This window comes from Podarcis liolepis (assembly GCF_965112155.1).
Source record: "Podarcis liolepis genome assembly, chromosome: 17".
NCBI lineage: Eukaryota > Metazoa > Chordata > Lepidosauria > Squamata > Lacertidae > Podarcis > Podarcis liolepis.
The window spans coordinates 14,746,023-14,763,082 of NC_139571.1; the positions used below are offsets into that span (position 1 = coordinate 14,746,023).

The 17,060-nt window shown below is 43.2% G+C and overlaps 1 protein-coding gene across 6 annotated transcripts in view; it reads left to right on the plus strand.

The window, feature by feature from the left end:
• MLLT3 (MLLT3 super elongation complex subunit) overlaps positions 1 to 17,060 on the plus strand; it is a 144,734-nt gene that overhangs the window by 71,683 nt on the left and 55,991 nt on the right. For 5 of the 6 annotated variants that reach the window (XR_014520927.1, XM_083483392.1, XM_083483393.1 and 2 more), the window contains one exon: positions 13,573 to 13,655. Coding sequence is in view for 5 of the 6 variants with exons in the window: in XM_083483392.1 (XP_083339518.1) it covers positions 13,573 to 13,655 (83 nt within the window). In the remaining variant the exon portion in view is untranslated. Of the gene's footprint in view, positions 1 to 3,216; positions 3,625 to 13,572; positions 13,656 to 17,060 lie in introns of those variants that run through there. The other variant, XM_083483395.1, reaches the window with a different exon arrangement.

Here is a 17,060-nt window from a genome sequence, read left to right on the forward strand (position 1 = left end):
ACCAGAGTTTTCTGGGATAATGAGCTAGGGCAGCCATAGTGTTCATCTTGCATGTTGCCTCCTCTCACTTCACGTTGCATATTTTCTTCACCTTGCTAAAAGGCACTCACTTTTTTGACAGCCTTGTGTGGAGGATCTTGATTTGGCTCCCCTTCTCTGTTTGCACAAAGACAAGAGAGGTGGTAAAACAGGGCATTTCTGACCCCCTGCGCGTATGCGCTGTATCCATGTTATGAAAAGTTGTGCTGTTTCTGTTCAAAAAATGTATGATTTTCTTTTTCTTTTTAAATGTTAATTTGGAAAAAGTTCAAAACCTACACTTAATGCACACAAAGCAATACAACGAGACTGCTAATGGAGGGGAAAGTGAAATTCACTGATTACGGTCCTTAGTATATTCTGAGTAAGATGGTTGGCCATTTAGAATAAAACCACCTCACCAAATTTACTAGCAGAGAACCTGCTTCCTGGTCCTTGTGTAAAAAGCTTGATTTATTCTACTCTCGTTTATTTTGGGCTTACCCTCTTGATTTGTTTTAAGTAATGGTTGTTGTTGTTGAGTCGTTTTGTCGTGTCCAACTCTTCGTGACCCCATGGACCAGAGCACGCCAGGCACTCCTGTCTTCCACTGCCTCCTGCAGTTTGGTCAAACTCATGCTGGTAGCTTTGAGAACACTGTCGAACCATCTCCTCCTCTGTCGTCCCCTTCTCCTTGTGCCCCCCATCTTTCCCAACACCAGGGTCTTTTCCAGGGAGTCTTCTCTTCTCATGAGGTGGCCAAAGTCTTGGAGCCTCAGTTTCAGGATCTGTCCTTCCAGTGAGCACTCAGAGCTGATTTCCTTCAGAATGGAGAGGTTTGATCTTCTTGCAGTCCATGGGACTCTCAAGAGTCTCCTCCAGCACCAGAATTCAAAAGCATCAATTCTTCGGCGATCAGCCTTCTTTATGGTCCAGCTCTCACTTCCAAACATCACTACTGGGAAAACCATAGCTTGAACTATACAGACCTTTGTTGGCAAGGTGACATCTCTTCTTTTTAAGATGCTGTCTAGGTTTGTCATCTCTTTTCTCCCCAGAAGCAGGCGTCTTTTAATTTCGTGACTGCTGTCACCATCTGCAGTGATCATCATAGAGCCCAAGAAAGTGATCCTTCATGTATCACTGCCTTGCCATGGCGAAGGGGCTTGAATAACCCAAAGAAGCTATGAGCTATGCCGTGCAGGGCCACCCAAGATGGACAGGTCATAGTAGAGAGTTTTGACCAAACGTGATCCACCTGGAGCAGGAACCGGCAAGCCACTCCAGTATCCCTGCCAAGAAAACTCCATGGACAAAAACAACAGGCATATAAAAAAATGGTTGTTACTACCTGTTAATACCTGTTGTTGTCCTGTTTGTGGGCTTTCTAGAGGCATTATATATCTCAGTTGATTTCATAGATCTCTGTTGATTTTATATATCTCAGCTGATTTCCAACCACTTCCGTCTCAGTTGTTCTCTGGTTTGCTCCGTAACGACCCTTTTCCCCCAGCGGCGTGTATCCCGTTAATGTTTGAGATGCTTGTTGAGCCCAACTGCCATTGTCCCAGCGTTCTAATCTTTGCCCAAACTTGCTTGCTATTATTGTTATTGTTACTATTTTCCTGCAGCGGTTCTCACATTTCCCTTCCGTGATTCCAGCTTTGTCCATTTCATTCATCCCTCTGAGCACATTTTTGAACATCCCACCTTATTTTGGTAATGCTGCTTGACTGCTTCCACTCTTTAATAGCTGCAGACCTCTTCCAAAGGTTTGAAATGGACCTTGAACCTTCAGCCTTCTGCTGAATGCAGGATCTTCAGTGCATATAGCTTGGGATTCTCTCACTATTTTGTTTTGCAGTCCACAGTCAGTCTGAAGAGACCTCCTTTGTGCTCCTTTCTTGGTATGATGGCCTGGGACTTGGGCCTGGACTCGGAGCCAGAGGAGTCTCGGTCCGCACCGGATCCTCTGCCTCAGGCGGCATCTGAACCTAGTCTGGGGCCTGATCCTGAAGAGCCCCAGTCTGCACAGGTTCCCCTGCAGCAACAGGGTGGGCCTAGTCAGGGGCCTGAGCCTGCCCTGGCTCCAGACGTGGGGATGACCTCGTTGCCTTCAGCTGGGCCATCACTTACAGCTGCTCCACTACCAGTTGGGTCAGGGGAGGCTGAGGCGGCCCCTGGGTCTAGTAACCCACCGACGTCTCCCGAGCTGCAGAGACAAAGGTCTGAGAGAAGGAGAGACCTGAGTACTCGCAGGAGGAGTGCTCGCCATTGGGCGAAACAGGGAGGTGAGTCTCCAGGGGATCAGGACCGGCCATTACCCTGACAGAGATAAAAGACTGCTGGACCCCGCCCCAGGTTGCGAGAGAAACATGCTGTATGCTAGATCCTGCCTGAGATCCTGTACCTGTCCTTGCCTGGTTTCCTGCCTTATGTCCTGCCTTGGCCCTGTCGGACTGACTCCTCGTGGAACCCTTGGATTTGGGACCAGACCTGGACCACGTTTCTTGGGTTACCCTTGGGCCCAGCACAGTCTTGTAGTACAATACTTGTTCTCACTCACCTGATCAGGTGCCCAGTGGCTTTGCTGTCATAAGTCTCATACCCTCCAACATTCCTCTGATGGAAATAGAGACATTCTATTCAACAACAACAATTTAGACCTCGTCCAGCTGACTGGCTTGCCCCAGCCACTCTGGGCGGCTTCCAACACATATAAAAGCATAATTAAACATTTAAAAACCTTCCCTATACAGGGCTGCCTTCAAGATGTCTTCTACACATTGCATAGTTACTTATTTTCTAAACTTGGGTGTGGCACAACTCCATATCCTCCAACATTTCTCTGATGAAATTAGGGGCATCCTAAGGAAAAGCGGGACATACCGGGATCAAAGCAGACACAGGGGCGGCTTCTGTAAATCCGGGACTGTCCCTGGAAAATAGGGACACTTGAAGGGTCTGCAGTCCATGTGTCAATCGTTGTCGTCTGGAGCCAGGAGAGGTGTGATGTCGTGCTTCTAGAGTCCTGGTGACAGCGTTGCTCCTGGGAAACGCTCTGCTTTCAATCTATCTAGTATATTTCTTTGTCAAAGTAGCCAGGTCTTAAAGGTTAGCTGGCCAGATTTTGTGACATGAAAGCTACATCATGCGTTCATCATACAATGAGCTTTGTTCATTTGCATACTATTATGTGCTTCACATCTGTGCTTAAGGTTGCTCTTGTCCCCCTCCCTTAAAGTAATCTAGGGCCGAAAGAGATATGATAACACTGAGAAACTCTTTATTTAACAATGGAGCGTTTCTGTTGTTTTTCTTAATCACATTTTTTATATATCCTCTGGTGACCTTTGATGGTACAGTGTGGTGGACCTTCCTTTTTATCATTGGTTTTATTGTTGGAAGACTTTTGTTTTCATCCCAGTGAACTAGGACGTTTAGGCTGCTGTATCTGCTGCTCCGAAAGAAGACCAAACAACCAGTTTCCTCCAAGATAGATACTATAACAGAGAATATTCCCAGATTTTGGTGTGTCATCTAGGAGTACTAAATAATTAAACATGTATATGGAAGAAGCTTCAGAGAGTGACTCCAGTGATGAAGGTTAGTTGAGAATAACTTAAGAAAGAGAACTTAACGTGTTGACTTGTAAGGTAGAAATCCAGGCTCAATTAACATAATGTGCATGTAAATCATTGGTAAGCTGATTGGAATATTCTGTCAAATGATAAGGATAGTTTTGCTACACCCTGCTTTCTGATATTTTTGATCCACTGCAGCTCTTTGGCAATGCTCTCCTCATGACTTGTGAGGATCTATAAAGACCTGTGGCCTTAGATCCATGGTTTGGGGCCATCATGGCAGCTCTGGGAGATGCCTGATCCATGAGGTTTATGGTTCACCCAGTGGAGACAGAGGTTGATCTCTGATGTTGGTGGAAGATGAAATTCAAGAATAAGTATGAGGTTCCAAGAGGAACCTCTTGATGGATCTGTATTTGAGTGTGCAGGTGCCCACACACATTTTCTCATTATCATGTACTTTCATTCTTGACTTCCATTGCTGTTTCAGAAGCTTCTCTAAGTTGCAGTATGTTACACCCAGGATCCATAAACCCAGTCCCATAGTGCCCACCTTTGCCAAGTCCTTAAGTCTTCCCTTTACATCCCCCCACCCCCATATTGACTTAATATAACTGTTGTTTGCTTGTTTTATTTTTATTTTTTTAGTTTATGTGTTACTTGCTTGTATTAGAAGCAGGGCTATCCATCAGTCCTTCCATTTAGAATAGTTCTAGATCTCATTCATTGATTTTCTTTTGTTTTATGAGTGTTTTATCTTTTTGTCTATCTCAGGTGATTTTTTTTTATAAGCAGCTTATAGTCCAAGACAGTAATTTGGGTTAATGTGGAATATAAAGTGGATGGGAAACTCTTTATTTGCTGTTGTTTAGTTTTACACAGAAATCCTTTGTTTTGAAGATCTTATAGACGCCGTTCCTAAGTGTGTGGGGACAGGCTGCAGTTTCTGTTGATAAAGGAAAGGCACACTGCACATGAGTTGGCCTTATTCTTAATTACTGGTACACGTATTCAAGGCTCATCTGTCTTACTGATAAAGCCAGTGATAGGGACTATAATAGAGTTCTCTCAGCTCCCTTTGCCATGCAGCCTTGGAGTGACAAGGGCTGGGCAGAGTTAGAATCATAGAAGAGACCCACCAGGGTCATCTAAGGCAGGCTTCCTCAAACTCAGCCCTCCAGATGTTTTTGGACTACAACTCCCATCATCCCTAGCTAGCAGGACCAGTGGTCAGGGATGATGGGACTTGTAGTCTCAAAACATCTGGAGGGCTGAGTTTGAGGAAGCCTGATCTAGGGCAACCGATGTTGACATCTCCATCCCACCTTAAGGAACAGACATGGGATTGTTACGTGTCACATGTCTGTTTCCATTCCAGCACAGTATGCTGGGAGCTTCCGTTGTGTATAGCTTTGCCTTTTAGCTGTTCTCTCTGAAATGACATGAGAGAGAGACGACATGTTTCTTTGTCCTGATTTATGATTAATAAATCTGTAGCTGTAGTATGCTTCCACAAGCCTCACGCCTATTCTGTGTGTGCAGTTCTCTCTGCTAATAGTGTGCCCTGGCTTTGAAGCCCGGGTCACTGATTTATGTCAGAGCACGGGCCGATGGAAGGAGACGTCTGAGCTGGGGCTTGCAAGCTGGTCTCCCGGCCCTATGCTTGCCGACAACAAGGTTATGGGTGCAACACTGTAATCTTCTCTCCAACGTAGACTTTGAGCCTATGATCCCAACTCTTGTGCTCTATCGACTGAATAAGTACCTAGCAGACAGAAGAGGTGTTCTACTCAGCAAAGACTAGGCATCACCCAGGACCAGTAAGAGGGCCAGAGCATGATGGCGGTTTCACCCGGTGGCGTATTGTGAGTAAAACCGCCACAGCTCCCAAGTCCCTCTGCCACCCAGGGCACCGAAGGAGAAGCAATCTGCAGCCAGGAGCTGGTGGCAGAGGGACTCGGAAGCCACAGCGGTTTCACTCGCAATATACCACCAGGTGAAACGGCCGTCGCGCTCTGGCCCTCGTGCCACTGAAGGCTGATGTGGCTTGTTCCTTTCTTGGCTGCCGGCGCTGGCTGGCAGCTCCTTTAAACTTCTCCCATTGGAGAAGTTCAAAGGAAGCCCAGACCTCACCTCTGGAGCTGGTGGTAGTGGAACGGGAGGGGGCTCAGTCCATTGCACCTCTAGGGTGCCAGTGTAGTGTAGTGGTTAAGAGCGGTGGACTCGTAATCTGGTGAACCGGGTTTGCTTCCCTGCTCCTCCACATGCAGCTGCTGGGTGACCTTGGGCTAGTCACACTTCCCTGAAGTCTCTCAGCCCCACTCACCTCACAGAGTGTTTGTTGTGGGGAAGGAAGGGAAAGGAGAATGTTAGCCGCTTTGAGACTCCTTCGGGGAGTGATAAAGCGGGATATTAAATCCAAACTCCTCCTCCTCCTCCTCCTCTTCTTCTTCTTCTTCTTCTTCTTTGGAAGCTTTTAATGTTTAATAGACTATTGTATTTTAATATTCTGTTGGAAGCCGCCCAGAGTGGCTGGGGAAATCCAGCCAGATGCGTGGGGAATAAATAATAAAAATTATTATTATTATTATTATTATTATTATTATTATTATTATTACCCCACCCAGCATGGAAGCTCAGTTTGGAACTTTGGGGCAATTGCTGTATTTAGCCTTAACCTACTTCCAGGATAGTGTGGAGATAGTACTGAGAGAGTTGAGGACCAGCTATGCCATCCTAAGTTTGTTTGAGGAAAGGCAAAGTATGAATGTGCAAACTGAACCAAAAGTTATGAATCATAGAAAGCTTTGAGGGCAAATGAGCAGCTGCCTTAAACAGAAATGCCTTTTGAAGAGACTTGAGCCTTCAGAGCAGATTCTGCCACCTGATGTTTTGGATCACCTTGAAGCTCTCATTCCAAGCATCTGGAGGGCACCAGGTTGGGGAAGGCTGGTGTACTAGAATTAGGGGCAGGGCAGGGGACATAACCCCTTAGATATGAACAGGCTTCCCCTTGGATCTGAGAGGAATGGTTTGCTGTCCCAAATAAATAGGAAGCATGTGCACTCAGAATATAGTTACATGCGATAGTTGGAATGAAAACAAGAGCTCCGGAGCATTTATTTGAACCGTCTGTGGCTTCCAAACAACAAAAGTTGGTTTTGTCATTTGTTTGCAATGCTTGTAAATATTTAACTTGCAAGCACCTTTCTTTCTGTTTCTCCACCCCACCCCGTTTGGTTCGTGATAGTGAAAGGCTGACCTGTGAGAAACTGATCTTTGAAAAATAGCTGGCATGTTGACTGAGCAAGCAGCAATATCTGGTTATAGCCCCCCACCCCAAACCCTACCTCTTTGCTGGTAACATGGGGGAAGTTTTACATTGCTTTTAGACGGTTGGTGGCTAAGTGTCTCAGTCGAGCTAGTTAGAAAATACTAACTTTGCATTTAGGTTTTTATTCCTTAAAGGGAAAGTTGAATATGAAGTGATTTGTATAGATGTATTCAAACCTAAATACTGCTTGAAACAAAGGCTGGAATTTGCCAGCCACTGGTTCAATGCGATGTTCTCCTTATCCCGTTCATCTCTGTGAGGGATGCATTGAAGTAATGTTTTGCAGGAGAGGTTTTCAACCTTTTCAAGTCCACGGCTCCCTTGACCAACTGCATTCTTTCAGCGGCACCCCTGTGGCAACCAGGGTTTTACGGAATAATCCTCAGGTGTGTGTGCCCAGGAAAGAGAGCCCTTGGGGTCTGACATGTGATTTGGGCTTAGATCTTGCTGCGGAGGTGAACTTCTGTCTGGATTATATCACTTCAGAGAACATGCCACTGACTATAAGTTCCTCCAAATGAGGAAATATCCTGAATTTCAAAAATTTAGAATGCCAGCCTTCTCCCTGACCTGTTTTTTTCTTTTTCTTTTCTGAGTGCAGAGAATATTGTTATATGAAGGAATATTGACGTGCACTCTCATGCACTCTAAAGTGCTGCAACCCAAAGAAACCTTTGACTACTTCTATTAACTGTTCTTTGTTGGTCATCCAAGAGACAAGAATTGTCGGTTGATAGCAACTAAACGCTTTCACCAGAACTTTTTGATATCCTAAAGGAGACTGTTAGCCAGTATTCTTTTTCACCTGCATCACAGATTGCTTTGTTTAGACTAGGGTTACCAGACGTTCCCGGGGACAGTCCCCAGATTTGCAAATCTGTCCCCGGACAAATTCCGTCCCTGGAATGTCCCCAGATTTGCAAATCTGTCCACGGGAAATGTGGCGGCGGCAGCCTCAGCAGCCCGGAGCCAGCCTGGTAGTGCAGTTGGCTCTGGCTGGCTTCAGGAGCTGCTTGCTGCCCCACTACCGAGGGGGAACAGGGGACGTCCGACGGTACAGATCTCCTGCCCCCTTCCCCCTTTGTTTTGACTGATCGGGGGAGGCTCGGGAGTTGCGGACGGCCGTTGCCGCATTTATGTTTCACAAGGTGCGAAAGAAGGGCTTGGCACCTTGCCTGGCACAGAAACTGCACGCCTTACGCCCCTCTTGGGCAACGGCTGCCCACCTGTGACTCCCAAGCCTCCCCCGATCTGTCAAAACAAAGGGGGAAGGGGGCAGGAGATTATGTTTCACAGGGTGCAAAAGAAGGGCTTTGTACGTTGATACAATATGCATGTGTCCTTGGGCCCAGGGTGTTTTGCCTCACCATCCCCATTACTGATTCCCTGTTGCTACTCAGCTTCCCCCCCCCCCCCAAAAAAAATGTCCCTGAAAAAAATCAGGTAATCATAGTTTAGACAACTATACAGTTGGGGGTTACCTGTATACTTAAATGGCACTTAAATAATCATGCCATCTACGGCGATCAGGTTTCCCGGGGAAAGCTGTGGGGCAAATGCAAAACTGCTTGGGCCCACTTCCTGCGAGAAGTGGAAGTGTTTACGAGCGCCCAGTTTGCACATGCCACTAAGCCATGGTTTAGTATTGCAAGGAGGAGCCATAGCAAGCTCCTCACTTCCTCTGGTTTTGCCACCAAGAGATTGCAATCTTTCACTTCTGCTTCAATTTTTAGATTGCATCTGAATCCCAAATAGACTCTTCTAATAATGGTTTGTGAAAACAAGGCAGCTTCACAGATTATGATTTGAAGGTGGATTTCCCCCCCATTAACCATAATTATGACTACAGTTTGTCGGGATTCGAACATCACAACCAACTCTGGTTAGTCTAAATTGGAAGTGAATGCCTTCAGACTTTTTGTGGTCTGTGCTATTCACTGCACTGCTCTGCTTTTCATGTATACAGTGGTACCTCAGGTTACATACGCTTCAGGTTACATACGCTTCAGGTTACAGACTCCGCTAACCCAGAAATAGTGCTTCAGGTTAAGAACTTTGTTTCAGGATGAGAACAGAAATCGTGCTCTGGCAGCGTGGCAGCAGCAGGAGGCCCCATTAGCTAAAGTGGTGCTTCAGGTTAAGAACAGTTTCAGGTTAAATACGGACCTCCGGAATGATTTAAGTGCTTTACCTGAGGTACCACTGTATCTGCTTCCCTGCCATCTGTTGGACAGTTGACACTGATAAGAGCAAATTTTAAACAAACCCTTGCACAAGGAGAAATGCATTAGCATGTGGGGTTTTTACAGTCCAAAAATCATTTGTGGATTGTCAGACCTTTCTTATTTTGGCTGCCTTTGTGAAAATAATGGAGGGATGTATAATATTTCAATGAACAGCCAAGCCTTTTGGCACCCACGTAACATTTTTCTGGAATACCTGAAGCGTGGCCATCCAAAAAGTACTTTAAGAGGTTTTTCCAGTTCTTTTCTCCTCCTCCAGGAAAAAAAAAATCCCTTTAATAATCACTTATGGCTCTGAAGTATGCTGTGTCCTGCCCCCCTCCCCTTCTTCACTTCAATAAACGGCTATTTTCCCAGAGGATTAGCTAATACATACCATCTGTGTCAAGATGAGGTTGTTTTGCCAAAATTTCTTTGGCACCTAGATAATTTGTTGTTTGGGTAGAGTCAGCTGTTTAATGAATTAGGTATTAAAAAGAATGAAAGAAAACGTTTAGTTATTGGGCCTGCTCATTTTGCAATAAGATAACGAAATTTAAGTATACCTATTTCATGAGGTGCCTTCACATAATCTGTCAACAAACCCTTTTCCTGCTGCTTGTCCGGCATCCAATTTCGACTTACCTTAAATCATGTGAAAAAAAGATGTACCTGAACAAATAATGAATTCAGTATCCCATTCTCAATAGCAGTCCGTAAGCAACGTTGGATAATGTAATGCATCTAAATGTATTGGCTGGTACAATATCAAAGTTACAGAACCATATTTCTTCCTTGAACATTAACTACCATTGTAGTACTACTTAGTGTTTTAGCACCACTAATAATACCTTTCTTCCGGTGGTTTTAAAGAGATGTTTGTCTTGTGTTGGTACCCTTTTTCCTGTGAGTCAAGTGAGCAATAATTTCAAGAACCTGCAGTGCCTCTAATCTTTATGGACATATACACTATATTATAAGGGACGCGGGTGGCGCTGTCGGTTAAACCACAGAGCCTAGGACTTGCTGATCAGAAGGTTGGCGGTTCGAATCCCCGCGACGGGGTGAGCTCCTGTTGCTCGGTCCCTGCTCCTGCCAACCTAGCAGTTCGAAAGCACAAAGTGCAAGTAGATAAATAGGTACCGCTCCAGCGGGAAGGTAAATAGCATTTCTTTGCACTGCTCTGGTTCGCCAGAAGCGGCTTAGTCCTGCTGGCCACATGACCCGGAAGCTGTACGCTGGCTCCCTCAGCCAATAAAGCGAGATGAGCGCCGCAACCCCAGAGTCGGCCATGACTGGACCTAATGGTCAGGGGTCCCTTTACCTTTACACTATATTATGTACCCAGTACTTTCTCAGTGTTTGAAATTAGCCAGGCACCAGGCTATTAGCCATTTATGACTAAGGACTCAGCTACATTGGCAAAGAAAAAATGCTTTATGTGCATTGTTATGCATTCTAAGACCGTGACACCAGATGGCACTGTGGAGTTCCGTTTTTGCCTACCCGATTTCTCATAAAAAGTTTGCAACACATTTAACTGAAATGCTTCTTTGATGTGTCTAGATCCAGTCCAAATGAAGGTGCCAGACATCTCCACCATCTGAAGGTGCATGCCTGGGAATCATTGGTTCTCGACTGTCTTTACACACTTAATACCACATCCTGTAGAGTTCTGTTTATTATATTTTATCTGCACAACCGTATGAATTTCAGGAACCAAAATGCTGCATCTTTGCAGCCTGAGCAGGAGCAGTGAACAATGTTATAGCAAAAGGTTGTCGCTTGTCTTTGCTTCCCCCACCCCAATGCCCTGCTCACAGTTGTGAAGAATAGCCCTACGTTATGAATGGCCCATGTCACCATTAAGAAAAAGAGGCAGGAATAGGCCAGTATATATGTGGACTGTCCCTTGATCAAGTGACTTTTCTTCAAGTTCTGAAAGCTCTTTTTTGGGGGGGGGGAGTTTTTATTATCTTTTTTTGGAAAAGTTTTTATTATTAAAATAATTCAGCATTAATACACACATATTGCGAATATACAAACATACAAACATACATTTCATACAATCCTTTAAAATGTTCAAACATACCTACACCCAATCCCACAGATAATGCCTTTTCCCATCACAATCCACCACCCCTCACCCCACCTTTGTGTTAGACTTCCAATCTACTCAACTGCAATTTCTTTCCATTTCTATTGCTTTCTTTCACACACCTTTAACCTAATTTCATGCTTCTTTTTCTATTACACATTGTTATCCATCTTATTTAGTATTTCAGTATTTAAAACGGAACTTGTTTATTCTAATAGGAGTTCTGATTTTTCAATATGGTTTTGCAAGTATCCTTTAAACACCTTCCAGTCCCTGTCTATCTTCTCTTTTGAGATCCTTCCAATTTCTCCCATTGTTTTGGATATATTGTAATACTCTAATAATTTGGCAAGCCACTCTGTTTTTGTTGGTATAATATCACTTTTCCATTTTTTCGCAATTAATAGTCTTGCGGCTACTGTTGCGTATAAATATAATGTCTTGTCTTCTTCCTTTAGACTTCCTGGTACTATTCCCAATAGAAAACCTTCTGGTGTTTTCCTAAATGAATATCTGAACATTTTTTTTTCATTTCGTTATCTATTGTTTCCCAAAATTGTTTGATGTTTAAACAATTCCACCATATAGGCATCATAGTACCTTTTCCAGTGTTCCGAAAGCTCTTAACCCAGCTCAAGATTGTCAGATGGTTAACTCAGAATCACTCAGTTCATCATTTGAAAAATAAGACACTGGAGCCATCTTGCCCTAAAGTGGCAACTAGGCATTCCGTTTTGGTGATTGTAACCTTGGTTTAAGGAGCCATTTGGCACCTAGCTTATACAGTGATACCTCAGTTTACAAACTTAATCCATTCCAGAAGTCTGTTCTTAAACTGAAACCGTACTTAAACCGAGGTGCGCTTTCCCTAATGAGGCCTACCGCCACGGGTGCCCTTCCACCATTCAGCTTCTGTTCGTAGACCGAGGTAAAGTTCGCAAACCGGTACACTACTTCCAGTTTTGTGGAGTTCGTAAACCGAATAGTTGGTAAACAGGGCTGTTCTTAAACCGAGGTTTCACTGTAGATCTGAGTTCCTAACACTGTTTCTGACTGATTCAGAGAGACATCCATTAGAGGTCTGGGTTTGCATCCATTCCAACGGATAAAGGAATGCAGTTTCACTTGCAAACAGTCCAAAAGTTTCAGACCCACAAAAAACTTTCTACCCCATCTTGCATATAGATTTTCAGTCAGATGCAACCAAAAAGGGGGCAAGGCTTTTGTCGAAATTCGCTTGCTGGGTGCTTGAACCAGTTCTTAGTAGCCATAAGTAAGCAAGCAATTAATTGTTTACAAGTGTGCTGGAAGCAGCCTCTGTGCAGGCGCAACTAATGACATTGGTGTGTGATTTCACAGCCTTGTCATGTTAATCTGTAACAATTGGATTTAATTCTGATTGAATTCAAGGACTCATCCAGGGCATAGCAAATAGCCTTTTCCTATGCTTGTTTATATGGTTCCATCAGTGTGCAAAGTCAGTTTAGAGTACAAGAGGACAGGTCCCTGCACTGAGGAGCTTACAATTTCTTAAATTCGGTACGGGGATACAGTTACCTTTTTGAGTATATGAGACGAAGGAGGAAGAAATACAGTGGAACCTCGGGTTGCGAACGTGATCCGTGTGGGAGGCACGTTCGCAACCCGCAGCACTATGTCTGCGCATGTGTGTGATGCGATTTGGCGCTTCTGCACATGTGCTAAGTATGAATTAGCGCTCATGCGCAAGCGCCGATACCCAGAAGTAACCCATTCCGGTTCTTCCAGGTTCCGTGTGGTCCGTAACCCGAAAACGTGCAACCCGCAGTGTTCACAACCCGAGGTATGACTGTACCAGATCTGCGTGGTACAGTTCACCAGCCAAGTCTGTTAACTTTAAATTTGGGGAGCTGACCACAAAGTGATTGGCTTTTAAATACATCAGTTGTACAGGATAATAATATTATGCAAATGATCTCAAGAGCTTTGAATGAACTTTTCAGGTTTATCTGTAAATGATTATAAAGTTTGGGAAGTGAGTGCTTTTTTTATTATTAAAAAGAATACTGAATAACAGAAAGCTGATAAGTTAAAGATATCCAGTAGCCAGTGTTTTTCCAGTGGCTGAGTTCAAATATTTGGGTGAGTCCTCCCCTTTCTTGAATCAGGAGAGAGACGGAGGGAAGGAATCATGTTATGAAATGTTAACATTTCCCCAAATCGTTTAAAAACCAAGGAGCATTTTTCTCAGGCAGTTTGAATGGCTTCATATATAGAATTATTACGCCGATTGTAAAGACTCAAAATCTTTTTCTCTCTCTCTCTCTTCCCCCCCAGTGTGCAAAGACCCACCGTACAAAGTTGAGGAATCTGGGTATGCTGGTTTCATTTTGCCAATAGAGGTTTACTTCAAGAACAAGGTGTGTAATACTGTTCTTTCAATTTCTCAGCATATATCTAGATTTTTTTCCTTTGAAAATAGCTAAAGAAATGTTGGTATAAAATATTATTTCCAAAAAAAATTGAAGTGCTCTTAGTTCTAGAAGGCATGAGAGTAGCTTAACTTTTGTGCATGGCTGGTTGACTTGCTGCTTGCCTTCTGTTTGATCACAGTTAATATCATTAAACCAGTAATTATCATGTTTAGGTAGTTATTTCCGTCTTTTAAATTTAATCATGAATTTCCCTGATAGCGAAGGGAGGAGAGAGGCCCCCTTGCCCCCCAACTCTTAGAAGTTATGGGACTGTCCTATCTTCATATAATTTAGGAACAAGCACCCCTTTCCTGCTCCTATAACTATAATCAGGTTCAGACCTCACGTCTTACTGTGATTTATGTGCTATTTGTGCTTTTTTAAAACAACAACAACAACTTGTCATTGCTCTTCCTGGGATATTAGAACAAAAGCAAAAGAAATGTTCAATCTCTTTCATCTTGTTCATCTGTGTAACTTTGCTCGATCTAAACAATTTGAAGTGTTGATATTTCACAACAACGGTTATCTAATTCGGGTGTTTGTAATTGGCACAATTATCTCTTTTTTACAGTTGGAACTAATGCTTTAGGTATCTGACTGCTTGACCAGACAAAATGACCAATCCTGCTTCTTCAATGCGTCTGTGCAACACAAAAGCATACATCCTGTCAGAAATTTGATTTCCATTTTACTTGCTCTTTACAGTGCTGGGCAACTCTTAATTTACCGTATTTTTCACTCTATAAGACACACCAGACCACAAGACGCACCTAGTTTTTGGAGGAGGAAAAGGGGGGGGGGGAATCTGAATCCCAAAATCCCAGAAGCCAGAACAGCAAGAGGGATTGCTGCGCAGCGAAAGCAATGATCCCTCTTGCTGTTCTGGCTTCCGGGATAGCTGCGCAGCCTGCATTCGCTCCATAAGACGCACACACATTTCCCCTTACTTTTTAGGAGGGAAAAAGTGAGTCTTATAGAGCAAAAAATACGGTATTTGGCTTTTGCATTTCCTTTACATAAAACAAAATTAAAGAGCTAGTGGGTTTGTAGGGTCAGAATGGTACTTATGAGATTTGCAAGACCTGCTCGCATGTGTTTTCTCTCTCTGTGTGTTTTGTTTTTTAAAAAGGGATATTGGTTTGAAAGTGTTTGCTCAGGTAGCTATGCTGCATATAATTTTAAGAATTCAGGAAGATGTAACATAGCTTAAAGAGAATGGAGGGTTTGAAGTTCTGCCACCGCATGCAGAGAGAGTACATTTTAGCCTAGATTATTGCAACCATTGGAAAACAAGGAACATTCGTGAATTAGCTATGAGGCTAAAATGAAGTGTTTTCTCTTTGTTAAGTTCTTCTTACTTGTCAAGATGATGATTATGATGATTGCATTAGGATTTGCAGTACAAATCACAAAAAAATCCCTGCCAGTAACTGGTGACTTTGACCAAGAAGCATAGCAGAATTATCTTGGAATACACAAAGGCAGTTGTACACAAGTGCACAATTTATTCACTATTGAACTTCTAAAATGTGGCGTTTAGTGTTTGTTCCAGGGCATTGTGGAAGTTTGGGCTTCATACAGAGTGGGAAAAATAATTACTTTCCCCCCAAAAGAATTATTTCATTCTTATGTATAAAAGCATGAAGTCTTGTTCTTTCCTAAACATCAAACTGATCTAGTCTGCTAATGGTTTTTCTTGATGTTATAGAACATTATTAGGGGTAGCTGTTTTCCAGGGTGTGTAGCTATGCGTTCTGGGAAAAATCTGTCTTTCGTGAGTGAACTGTTGATTCCTCAAGATAACCCCCCATAGCTGTTGGATGGCAGTGTTATTTTCGTTGCGACACTGAACCTGACCTTGAAATGCTGTTCTTCTCCGAAGAACCTTCTTCGAAAGAAGTTATATGTGTCCTCAAATTTTGCTTGGAAAATGAGGTTTCCATTTGTGGATGTGTCTGTCAAAGCTTCCATTATTTGGCAACTTAAATTGTAAAAATCTAGGGCATAGAGGCAGGAGAGGCTCTGCATTTTTATCTTACCTGAGGAGCTATCCTTCCTTGTACAGCAATTGGCCTGCCCTCGCCTTCTAAGAAATTTTATACTACAGTGGTGCCTCGCAAGACGAAATTAATTCGTTCCGCGAGTTTTTTCGTCTAGCGAATTTTTCGTCTTGCGAAGCACGGTGTCGGAAAAGTTTTGGAAAAGCTTCAAAAATCACCAGAATCCTCAAAAAAGGCTACCACACCGCGTTCTATGAGTTGCTCCTCGAAGTCAAGTCGCAACTGTATTAACGGTGTTAAGAAAAAGGAAACAAACTTGCAAAAAACGCAAGACGTTTTCGTCTTGCGAAGCAAGCCCATAGGGAAATTCGTCTTGCGAAGCAGCTCAAAAACCGCAAAACCCTTTCGTCTAGCGAGTTTTTCGTCTTGCGAGGCATTCGTCTTGCGGGGCACCACTGTATATTTACAACAGGGCAGTCATTTGATTCCTTTCCCTGATACTACAAATTGCAATGTAATGACCTGGTGTGTGAGAAGTTGGTTGCTTTTGTTAGAAGAACTACTTAAATACGGGTCATTCTTTAAATGCTCTACCTATCTTTGCTAAAGCTCAGGTACAACAAACCATTAAACTGTATATATTGTGTAGCATTGTGTGTTTTTTTCATGAAGTAGCATGAACAAAAAATTTCCACAACATTCTCAGTGGATTGGAAAGCATGTTTTAAGTTTAGCCACCTAAAACCATTATGTGGAGATCAGAGCTTGCCACTCACATAGAGGAACAATGTTGTTTGAAATTGTTCACTGGTCATTATCACAGCATCCTTTGCCCCAATCTTTTTACTGTTGAGGAATGAAACATAACTTGATTTGGGGCTTCAAATTCTATGTAATTAGGGTTTTTTCCCACATTTTCTCTATTGCCCTTCAGCAGAAATTCTAGGAGAATTAACATTTAGGATTGCACTTCACTAGTCAGAAATGCAGGATTGGGGCATAGATTCCAGACTTTGGGGAAGTCACTATATTTTAGCCTTGGTTCCCTGTTTTTGCTTTTTAAAAAATGGAAGCACCAGCCTCCTGGTAATATTGGGTTCTTATTTTTATAATCTCATATATGCTTATTCCACACACACCCCAGCTTCAATTTTGTCCTTTTCTTTAATCAAAGACTTTGAGCAGTTAATGTGGTTAAATGCTGACAGAAAATGCATGTGTTGCCAAGTAAAAAAGAGAAATTGCAGCTTTTATATCGTCGTTAGGGATTCTTGATTGATCTTAATAATTGCAGTGAGTCTTAGGAAAGAAGATGAGAGCAAAGTTATATCCTCATCTCCAGGCATAC